The sequence below is a fragment of the Leptinotarsa decemlineata genome, unplaced genomic scaffold, assembly GCF_025532065.1.
Source record: "Leptinotarsa decemlineata unplaced genomic scaffold, Ldec_3_MD MMD2_P_RNA_scaffold_2, whole genome shotgun sequence".
NCBI lineage: Eukaryota > Metazoa > Arthropoda > Insecta > Coleoptera > Chrysomelidae > Leptinotarsa > Leptinotarsa decemlineata.
In genome coordinates, this window is record NW_027412529.1 from 16,667,832 (window position 1) to 16,680,494 (window position 12,663).

The 12,663-nt window shown below is 33.9% G+C and overlaps 1 protein-coding gene across 3 annotated transcripts in view; it reads left to right on the plus strand.

Moving 5' to 3' along the window:
- LOC141486411 (juvenile hormone esterase-like) overlaps positions 1–12,663 on the plus strand; it is a 31,039-nt gene that overhangs the window by 7,010 nt on the left and 11,366 nt on the right. Inside the window, exons 3-5 of one of the 3 annotated variants that reach the window (XM_074184331.1) lie at positions 146–283; positions 8,821–9,112; positions 10,315–10,556. In XM_074184331.1, coding sequence (XP_074040432.1) covers positions 146–283; positions 8,821–9,112; positions 10,315–10,556 — 672 coding nt within the window. Of the gene's footprint in view, positions 1–145; positions 284–6,016; positions 7,118–8,612; positions 8,769–8,820; positions 9,113–10,314; positions 10,557–12,663 lie in introns of those variants that run through there. The other 2 variants (XM_074184336.1, XM_074184342.1) reach the window with 2 other exon arrangements.

Here is a 12,663-nt window from a genome sequence, read left to right on the forward strand (position 1 = left end):
CTTTTTAATGTAATGAGATTGATCTTTCGTAGGGAGACAGCAGCTGTTTCATTTTAGTTTAATAAAAACATATTCGAAACATGAATGGAATGAATGAAATTTGCAACACTTTTCTGACTGACATTAATTTTATGTAAATTTTCAGGCTCCTCAACCGGTTGAACCCTGGGATGGAGTGAGAGATGCTACTAAAGTTGGAGATTCGTGTTCTCAGTATGATTTATTAACTCAAGCTATCACGGGATCAGAAGATTGTTTACAACTCAATGTATTTACGAAAACGGTAATTTTCAGTTAGTTGTTCCTAAGCCTTTATAAATTTCTTCACAAATATTTCAAATATAAAGAAACTGACACTACAATACCTCATGGATACTAAAACAAAAAATTTTTGAAGAATTTTAGGTGATAAAAAACTGTGCCATGCCATTGAACTACCTATCGTGAGGTCACATCGTAACCAATATTATATTATGTCAGACTCCTTCTAAAACGATTATGTAATAAAAGGATCATTTCAGAACATTCTCTTGTTTTTTCAATTTTACGATGAACGAACATATGATTTTTGTTGAAAAGTAATTTTCGTAATATTTTCATTATCCTCCTACAAATACTTTTTGATTTGTAACATTTTTCAAAATCTTTGGGTTGCTTTCAACCAACTAAAACTATTTTTTTGGTGCGAATATAATTTTTCACTCCATGCATCAATTCCCAACGGATGCTCCACCTCACATGACTCATTGAATCATGAATGGGTGAGTGAAATAAAACCTGCTATCGACCATCCCTGTAGAATGATCACCCCTTTCAATGATGGATTAGTAATTCCCCATTATCAAATTTTAATTTCCATTATTTTATACTCCTCTTCACCAACCCCATCTGTTAAATAACCGCGGAAACTCATCATTGGATTTTTTAGGACACTGTAGTGCAAAGAACACCCACATTGAAGGGCAGTTAACCCGACAAATAAATTCTCAAGAAATTTGTAATACTGAGGTATAAATTACTATATTTCTGGGAAGTTGACGAGTTGTTTAAAAGCAGGCAACTCGACCACTAAATTATTAGGAAATATGTATTATTTTCTACAACTTGGGAGCCGTTTGACTTGTCCATCTCTCCTAAATTTCCGAGAAACACTGCATCCTCATGGACTCATTTCGTTCTTCTCCCATCTTTCAGATGACACCACTTCCAAGAATCTTGTGTCCTGCACCAGTTTATATAGATCGTTTCCAAGATGAATGTAATATTCTTCTAGACATAATTTGGGTTGTCGTTTAGTGGCGTAGTGTAGTGGGGGCGGGGGGTGCGGCCCGCCCCGGGCGGCACTTTTTAGGGGCGGCAAAATTTCACAGTAAATAATAAAATATATTCATTACTTATACTGTGACGAATTCGGGGAATCCCCTTTCTTTGAATGATACTTTCTAGCGAATGGTAACACCGTCTATACTGATTTGCGGGGACTTCCCATATTTTATTTTGTGCTTGGATTGTTTATGACGTATAATCAGCGATAATGATTTCTATTACATATTTATTAGGTTCAATATTGTTTACTACGTCCCTTTAAGAAAGTACGTCATGCTTTGACAATTCAAAGAAAGTTTTATTCGTGAATCTTCAGTTGTTTAGTTCACATTATTTGGTTACTTTGATTTTTGTTCCAATGAGTACGTGTAGTGGTTATAAAATTATTGGAAATTTTAATTTTCCGTTACGTGTACCTATATTTAACTGTGTGAGTATTAAATATTTTATTTATATTATTGAATGTTAGAATATCTGATATGTTGATCAAGCTTTAATTTATTGAAATCCAGGGTTCCGAACAAATATTTGAGCAATTAATTAAAAAAAAGTACCCTCGGTTATGATGTTACTTAACTAAATATAACACTCACAAAGATGTTAAAATAGGGCCAGAAAAACTATGATTTCCAAGAAAAAAGTGTGTTGGGAATGGTTTATAAATACAATTACATTCGTAGAAGTCGAGTTGATCAGTTAGAATAATCAATTTTATTATATTATATTATAAATGAATAGAAATTAAAATCGTAAATTAAAAATTAAATTTCAGTCGACCGGAACATTCCGTTTTGTGACCGCTATTTTTCGCAAAAAATCTTCTAATCGTAGAAAAAATTTGGCACGAAATGAAAAAACCTCATATCGTCTTCATTGGGAGACGGTACTCTGTTTTCAATGTGAAACTAATTAGTGACCAGTGCGGACGTTTTGTTGAAGTGTTCTGGGTTTCAATTTTTTTCTTAAGTATGTGACCAAGTTTTACTATTATAAATCTATTATCTTTGGCTAACGTTATTGTTGATAATTGCAAAATTTGTGTAGTATTTGATACTAAAAAATTGAAAGTGCTAAGTACGATAGCTAATTTTTAAATAATTCAAAAACACAAGAAGTTAGCAATATGGGACCTCCGTTTGTGACTTATTTTCCGATCACAAAAATATACTCTATTGCCTATTATACTAGGGTCAAAATTAAAAAAACACACACACACACACAAGAAATGAAAACCGAATTTCAGATCAGGGTACACTTTTTTTGAATTGCTCAATTACGGTTTTCAAATTTTTGCCTATAGATAGATGTGCTGTAAAATATACCTAGTTTTTGAAATGTTCGATATTTTCTTTTGTTACTATAAGTTTCATCATTACTATTTTTTTTATTTCAGCATCAAAAATGAAAAGAGTGAAAGAAAGTGGGATATCTTACCGTAATAAGAGAAGAGCTAAGTTGGAAAATATTAGAGAAAATGAAGGGGCTTCCCTAAATATGTGAAAAGTGTTGTTCCTGAGACGTCAAATTCTGCATTAGACTTAAATTTATCACAGTCAACTGGACCTTGAAACCCAGAAACGAAAATAAATTAATTAATGCAGACTCACTTGAATTATTGAAGTTTATTGTAAAATATGAGCTGAAAGACATTCTGCCCAATATTTTAATCATGCTGCGAATATTTTTTACAGTTGCCATAAGCGATGCCACCTGTGAGAGAAGTTTTTCGAAATTGCAATCAATGAAAAATTATTTAAGGTCAACAAAGGGTTCTCTAAGACAAACAAATTTGGCTATCTTGTCTATTGAACAAGAGGTGTGTGATGCTATAGACGTTGATGGTGCAATGAAAGACTTTGCTCTTGAAAAAAGTAGACGTTTAAATTTTCAATTGAAGACGGAGGTTTTGTTTTCAACTCTAACAAATACCTACCTATATTATTCTTCAAAAAGAAAATATTACTTAATAGAGTCATTCTAGTTTTGAATAAAAACTGATTTTCGTTTTATATTCAATTCGCCAATTATTTAATCATGTCGATTAAATAATACCTATGTACCTGTTATATCAATGGTTGAAGTAAGAATTTTTCATTAATAAACGTGATTGTAAAACAAATGAACTTATTTAGTTAAAATCGAACTTGTATAATGCAAAATAATGATTACTATTCTTGCTGAAGAGATCTCTAGAATTATATAGAATTATATTATATGTATAGTATACATTAAATCGAAATACATAATTAAGAGGGCGGCAAAATTGTTTTCCGCACCGGGTAGCCGATACCCACGGTACGCCACAGGTTGTCCATAAAATGTTTGCTTCCTGTGCTTCAGTGCCTTACATTTGCATAAAATATGATGTCTCTTTGTTGCATTTCCTGCAGAGGAGGTCTCCGTTATACAGTCCTTTCACGTTCAGGTGTTCTCTCAGTCAGTATCCAGTGAGTAGGCCTGTAATTGTCCTGAGCTGGTCTCTGCTTTGTTGAATCAGTTCTTCAGTTACCTGTATAAAGTCAATCTATTTATATCCGTCAGTTTCTTCAGTTCATTAAGTAATTCCTAAACCAGTTTGAAAGCTAATTTTGGGTTTATCAGTGCCCCAAGTGCAGGCTGGATGTCTGTGAAAATATTGATTCGCTCATTTTGTTGAGGTTCTGAAATGATGTTCAATGCGCATTGCAAAACCAATAACACTATCATGATAATGATTATACAATTTTCACAATGAATTTTATTCAAGACGCATCCGTGTAGGGAGACGCATCCCAATGAAATTCATTGTGAAAATTGTATTACTATCATCATGAATGACATACACTTCAGTCTGGGAAACTGATGTGTACTGTCCAAATAGGTATAGTTCAACTGAACGATATAGTGCAATCTACCTTCCAACAGCTCCCCTTTATTAATATAGTTAGGGAGCTAACTGATTTCGTTATTCAATAATCATTCTAACGAGTGATTCTAGGAATCACTCGTTAACAAGTAAGACCTCGTAAGTCCTTAGCTCGCACAAATTTCTCAACTTCGTTCGTATGGGGGCTACAGCTGATTAACGGAAAAACAGACAGACAGACAAACAGACACATATATATATATATATATATATATATATATATATATATATATATATATATATATATATATATGATGATCTGTTTTCTCGGGTTTCGCTCCGTGTTCTGTGTATTTTCTTCCCATAAGGATTATTTTCACAACGTTTCGGCAAAGTCTAGTTGAAAAAACCATACCTCGAAAGTATTAGCTCCCATATTCTTATGATAGTCAACATTGCAGTCTTCAAGTTTTTTTCCACATAATTTCAAAGAATTCGGAACCCATCCTTTACTTCCTCCGAATTGCACGATAATTAGTCGCGGTCCTTTGTTTGCAGGCATGTTAGGCGTACACATTTTCGAACAATGAGTCCACCCTTTCGTAATTGTGTGATGAGTGTCATACAAACTTTCGTCCAAATAGAAAATTTGTTGTTGTCCTTGTCTATATTTAGTTATTTGTTCCGAGTATTTGTTACGCAATTCCACTTTTCTTCTGCTTTCCATAACTGCTTGTCGTTTGTTCATTATTTTGAATCTAAATCCTAATTTCTATATCCAATTCTGAAGAGTTTTGTCACAGCAGCTTACGTTATGGCCGGAAGTATTCAGTTTCTTTCTTATGATTTCAATTGTAGGAATCTCATTGCTTTTGTAACAGTCGTATATTGTTTTTTTCAATGATTGTATTAGATGAATATCTAAAGGTTTTGGTAATCCTAAATCACATTTCACGTACAGTTGAGAAAAGATTTTCGGTCAAATTTGATGTTGCTTGTAATAGTTTGCTTTCCTCGAAATCAAACTTGAGATGTAGATTCTTATATTAATTGAAACATACTCTCTGTGTTTCAATATTCAAATGCATCTGAATCTTATTCACTGATATCTCTTTTTCGCATTGTTCACCATCGCTATTGGAATCACTACACTGGAAAAAGTCTGTGTTGTTATTATATTCGTTATAACTCTCAGTGCTTGTCCAAGGACGCCACATTTCAAACAGATAACCAAAAGTTTATGTAATCATAACTGCACCAATATCGAATTTCAACATTCAAATTGCGATGAGTTCCTGAACTGAACACGACGGCGATAACCATCCTCGCATTCTCTGATTTCTATTCGTCACCGTAACATGACTTCAAATTTAATTTTATGACTCTTCAGCCAATCATAAAACCTGGTTAGTAAAAATTATCCAATACGCACCGCCAATTCTACACCCCACGTGGACTAGTTTCAGCCGGTTCATTTGTATGTATTGCTTTTTTTTGGCCTTTGAGAGTGCCGCCAACTTTGAGAGTGCACAATATCGTTTACTTCGACTATAACTGAAATCGAGATTTCTCCCTGTACAGTAAATTTCGGATCCTGTTTCGTGTTCGGTTTCCGACTCGTCTGTATACCAGGTGTTTCTAATAAACATATTTTCAGAATAGTTGCTTATTTTTCATTGTATTCGGTTTGAGAATTTAATCGCGACATTCATGTCGAACATGTATTTCGTGCCATGTGGTCCGAAACCATGTATATTGTTTCTCCACATATTCCGAAATTTCTGTTTTGCCCAATCACAACATACTCGGTGAGTTTTTCAGTATGAATCGACCCACCCATTATTACTAGATGTGAGGGAAGAATATTCAAGAGTGTTTTCAATGCTGTGGTTTTCATGGCTTCTCCAACATGCAAGTTTTTGCACCCTGCATAATTTATTAACAGCGGTTGTTTGTTTCATATTTGGCTCCAGATTATACTTGTATATTTCATCATGGTTTCAATCACAATGATGTGGTTTGAACCCCTACGTTTTTCTGTGAGTACATCTAGCCAACATCAGTGTTACATACGCGTTTCTTTGAACTTTTTCTAGTGGCCAGCTTGAAGTCATAAGTCGTATATACAATATAATCTTGAAGAGAAACTGTGACAGATCAGCCGATGTCAATTTCCAAGGAGTAAACTCAAAAAGAAAGACGAACTCTGGACCATTTTGAAGGATAATGCTCCAATAATCGTTAGATGCAGATGAAACGGGTCTTTACTTTCGTGCATTGCCAAAAAAATATATTCACTGAAAAATAACTAGTGTTCCGGACAAACAGCAAAACAACAATTTACAATTTCGTTCAGCGCAAATATGGAAGGTAAAAAGGAGGAAGCAGAAACCCTTGATGTTTTGAGGGGGTCCATATCGATAAATTGCCCCCCCAATACGTTTCGAATGAAAAGTATGAACGAAAGAAAATATTATGACAACATGATTACAAATTCAATAGCAAGATGTGAAAGTAGAATGAATAGAAAAGTATCAGTGTTTCTAGACACTGCAACATCTCACCTCAAAATTACAATACCTTACATTGGCAACCTTCAGATCAAGGACAGTGGCTTTCCTTTTAATGAAATAAAAAAAAGTATAACTAACGCCTATGACAATGAAGGAATGGTCCATGATTCATGTGCAATACAGATAATGTTTCACTTGCACAATTCTTTTTCACCATAAAAAATACGTTTGTGAATTTGAAACAATTTTCAGTTATTGATAACCATTTACCAATAAAAAGTGACGCATTGGTCAATATGAATTGAAGAGATCCAAGCCATGGGGAAAACTACATTCAACTTTGAAACTGAGGAAGAGGAACCTGAAATAGTTCCAGGGTCGAATAAGTCAAACCCACCTGAAGCCTGCGCAAGTTTGAGAGATTGAGATGATGGTATGAAATATTTTGAAATTCCCAGATATATATCTCACGAGTCTTCAGCACACATGAATAATGAATAACATTTACATAAATAACCTTGATTATAATAATAATAATAATAATGAAGGTCTTTATTATTTTCAAATAATATACATATATATTTTAACATTGTATGCAAAAAAAAAATAAAAACATTTCTGAAAATAAAGGGCGAAGTTCATTTTCTGCATTCAAACGATAGTTTTACTACGCAAATGTTCTTCCACTTAACCCTAATACAGTGCGTCGAAGAATTCATATGCGTTTGTACATGTAATTGACAAATAGACAATGAGAGAAATGAGTGATAAGTGACGAAAATCGTTATGTTTGTTGGTTTGTCAGCGGGGCAGAGGGGTATCTAGACTTGTGTTTTGAATAAATTATTTTTATATTCTGATCTGAAGCAAGTAATACTGAAGTTCTTCAAACTTTCAGGAACGGAATTATATAAATTATAAATTTGGTAGGTGAAAGATCGTCTGAACATTTCAGTTTTGAATTTAGGTGGGGATAATAATCCTTTAAATCGTAGATTTAAATTATGTATGTCTGTCCTGAAAGATATTTTGTTGTACAAATATGAAGGAGTTTTAGATAGAATAATTTTGTAATATAAAGTGACCGCATGATGAACTCTTCTATTTTCCATATTCAACCATCCAATCTCAATTAATTTATGTGATATTCTCTGATTTTTCCTCACGCCGTATATTAGCCTCAAACAGGAATTCTGCACTTTTTGAATTTTATTTTTGTAAATAGTTGTTAAGTTCGGACCATAGACAGAGTCAGTGAAATTAAAATGTGATAAAACTAATGTTTCGCACAGTTTCATTTTGATTTTTCGAGGAATTAAATGCCTGTTTCCATAAATCAGTTTTAGTGAACCATATGCCCGTCGCATCAATTGATTAACATGTTTTTCGAATCTTAGGTCTGCCTCTATGATAATGCCTAGGTTTTTAGCTTCTTCAACAACAGGGATCAATTCATTATTAATTTCTATATTAATAGGAAACTGAAATCTAGCCCGATTATACATAGAACCAAATAACATTACTTTAGATTTAGCGCAATTTATTAGTAAACAGTGTTCAGAAGCAAAATTAATGAACGTCGCCAGTTCCCTAATAATTATTTCAGAAGCATCATCTGCTAACTGCGGAGGAAAAGTGTGATAAATCTGTGTATCATCAGCATAGACATGAATCTTACATTGTTCTAAAGATTATGAAAGAATTCAGTTCGATAAAGATCTATATCGTGATACAAATGTCATTATCTTTTCTCATTTGAACGAAAAGCAGTTATCGAGACTCAAAAGTTAGATCTCGAGTTAAACATTATAGTCTTGCAGCAAATGATGAGTATTTCAAACTTTTAGTACATTATTTTATGTATTATCGTATCATTTTTATAGGAATATTTGACTTCTTGTAGTTTTTGAGTTTCTGCGCCTTGGACAAATGATTAGCTTTCATGGAGTCAACAAAATTTAAGTTTCATGAAATCTAAGGGAGTTGGAAGTACAGAAAATCGATTCATCGATAACAAATTCAATATATTTTTTTTCGTTTTCCTAACATTCTTCACGAAGCCAAGCATCACTACAGTTTTTTAAGTGCGTACTTGATGCTTGGATGTTCTTAAGTATGAATATGTTTAATTTCTAGCTCCCACATCGGAATTCTACCTTGAAACCAGTTATGGTATGGATCCATGGCGGAGGTTTCATTGGAGGTACAAACGACCCCAAAACTTTCGGTCCGGAATACATCATAACCAAGGACGTTGTGTTGGTGTCTATACATTACCGAGTAGGATTTTTGGGCTTCCTGACCCTGGAAGATACCTCTTTGGAGGTTCCTGGAAACGCTGCACTTAAAGATCAGGTGTTGGCACTCAAATGGGTGCAAAAGAATATCATACATTTTAATGGAGATCCAAACAATGTTACGATATTTGGTGAGTACTGTTAGAGGCTGTCACAACAGATCTGCGAAGAATAAAAACTCAAAGTCGTCTCCACAATTCTTTCATCAAAATTATTCATCAAAAGAGGAATCATAACTACAAATTATAATGTTTTGATCCAAAGAGGATTGATAAAGAAAATGGATGATCTTTAAAATATCACCAGATGATACATATTCATTTTCATATGCAATCCCTACTATCCCTACTAATATTATAAATGCGAATGTAAGTTTGTTTGTTACAGTTTCACGCGAAAACTACTCAACCGATCATCATGAAATTTTGTACACATGTTCTTGGAGGTATTAAAAGTAACATATCAAAAAATATTTTCAATAATTTTTAATAATTGTCAATGAAATAATCCTACGCAAGCGAAGCCGCGGGTAATAGCTAGTATTTTATAAATTCGAGTTACTGACAAATTAGATTTCTTTTTTCAGAAAGCTAATTTGTCAAATTCAGTAATTTTTTGCCTTTTCTACACATGTATTTATTTTTGAATCTAATATTCTGATTATTTCATAGATCTGTAGAAGGTATCAATCCTCAATGAAAATCTATTTCAAATATAAATTGTTCTTCTCAAAACATTTATTTGAACAAACTTAGTTTTCACGATATTTCAATTATCTTTGCATCATACAGTATATATAATTGAAAAATTTATATTAATACCCCCAGTCCGACGCCTGTTGATATTATATTCAACGCAATGTAATGAAACTGAAGTCATTTGCCGCTAGTCTCTATTTTAATGTCTCCTTAGCGGCGTCCTCAAGGGTCATAGCGGGTAGAAATATCTCAGTGATTTTGTGGATGAATGTTCGATGTACTGGCATGTTTGCATTCTTGGAATTCTTTTACTCTCAGACATTTCTGTATAGATTATAATAATATTCAAACCAAATGCCGTATTGATGAATTCATTTGAAATTCATTCGATGTCACTATTTATGCCATATTCTTCAACAAGAGTATACTTTCTTCAACATTATATATAAAAATTTAAAGATGTGGAACATATTAAACATTTCACAGCGGATCATTACATATTGGTCAATGACCAATTATGATATAGAAGAAGGAAAAAATGTAGTTGAAATTTTCACAATCTTTCATCTATGTTTCCGATCATGATATAGCTGATATCCTGAACATTTATCTCTGAAACAAGTTTAATTTTCCAGGTCAAAGTGCTGGAGGGGGTTCTGTGCATTATCTTGTGTTGTCCCCAACTACAAAAGGCCTTTTTCACAAAGCAATTTTGCAAAGTGGTGCAGCCTTGAATCCGTGGACTACATCAAACTTGGATATTTATGATTTTATGAATTTCATTGGACGAGAAGCAAAGAATGATAAAGAAGCTTTGAAAATTTTAAGAGATTTGCCTGTCAAGAAATTAGTGAACTTACAAGATGAATATTTGAAGGTATGTTGAGAACCTACAGAAACGAGGCAGTTTCTGATCAATCTTCTGGTAACAACGTTACCATTTTGCGAATGAAACATGTGTCGTTTACTCAACATTTTCTTGTAGATAAGTATAACAAAAATATTGAACTTTCACATATATTCAGTGGGCATACTTGAAGACTGGCTATAAATCAAATTATCTAAGAACAATTCGTTCAGGCCAGTCTCATCTCCCTACACAGTAGGTTAATGGACTGACACCTATCAGAAAACAACTACTCCCCTGGCTAATACCACGAAGGGCGTTGGATTATATCCAACAGGTGTCAGTGCAGGATTCTTCACAGCATATGCAGCCAACAGCATGTGCAGGAATAACTTCTGTGAAGGATCCTGCACTGACACCTGTCGGATATAATCCAACGCCCTTCGTGTTATTAGCCAGGGGAGTAGTTGTTTTCTGATAGGTTGATAGTTGATAGGTTTTCTGATAGGACAGAAGTTATTCCTGCATATGCTGTTGGCTGCATATGCTGTGAAGAATCCTGCACTGATACCTGTCGGATATAATCCAACGCCTTTCGTGGTATTAGCCAGGGGAGTAGTTGTTTTCTGATAGGTGTCAGTCCATTAACCTACTGTATAGGGAGATGAGACTGGCCTGAACGAATTGTTCTTAGATAATTTGATTTATAGCCAGTCTTCAAGTATGCCCACTGACTATATGTAAAAGTTTTCTTTCCTTATACGAGGAATTGGGCAAATTTCGGATATGCAGTTTGTTACCTCGTTCACAGGCAGATGGGGCGACGACAAACCTGTTGTTTGTTGTATGCTTCAGCTTAGTTCGAGGAATGATACTCTGACGGAATTCGATTTTCAATTATCGGAAATCATCGACTTCATGTTGATGATATACACTACCTTGCACTGACAAGTGGCCAAACAGCCCGAAACCGGTCTGCAAGTGTGTTCCAATAATTGAAAATCTATTGCGGCAGTTGTATCGCCAACAGCATATGCAGGAATAACTTCTGTGAAGAATTCTGCACTGACACCTGTCGGATATAATCCAACGTCCTTCGTGGTATTAGCCAGGGGAGTAGTTGTTTTCTGATAGGTGTCAGTCCATTAACCTACTGTGTAGGGAGATGAGACTGGCCTGAACGAATTGTTCTTAGATAATTTGAAAAATATTGAAAATAGATTAGTTACTGTGTCTGTTATAATTGGAAGATAACTCGTTAATCCCTATCTCACACAAGTTTCGACTTTTAAGGGTTGCCGTTCGTAAGAGACCGGCAGTTACGAATACGAGTTTGCTTTTTCATCAGACATTCGAAAATAAATATTTTGTTAATTATCCAGGATGGATAAGTGCAGATAAGTGCACTGAAAAAAACGATGGGAAAGAAATTATCATTTCAACTTTTCATGTTTTGGGTCTGAAATGTGAATGCTGAAGAGAATATTGAAAATGAGATTCTATCAATTTTTATAAAAAAGCACTAAAATTACTCAATATTGATTCCACGGAAGCAAAAGCCAAGATAACCTAGAGAGAGAGAGACCAATTTCACAATGATTAATTTTTTTTTCAAAGAGTGAAATTTTTCTGTCCTTCCTCAGTTATTTAATGTTTCTTCTTATCTCGTTTTATTTGAAAACAAATTGAAATCATGGTCTTTTCTCTTCCATTTCAGAACCTTTTTCAATTAGTCTTTCAACTTGATTCTATGAAGAGACAGAAAATTCATCAAATTATTTCTCTCCTTCAGTATTTCAACGGTTTCTTTCTTTGGACTACCAAAAGTGTATAACTTACAATACTTGTACTTATTTTCCTTCACTTCACTTCACTTCAGCCTCACTTGATGTAATTATGTCACTTTTTATTTCCAGTCATTTGCTAACACACTTAATAGAAGCATTCAACATTTAACGTGGTATTTTCTAGATATTCTACAGAAAAACACGTAGCAAAACCATATTTTTCTGAAATATTCAATTACTTTTTACTGTAATTTATTGTTTGTTTGCCAATCCATAATAGTTACTTCAGAATCTACTGAAGATGGGAAACTGATTGTTGGTTTTCAAGGTATCCCAACGGTCAATGTCTT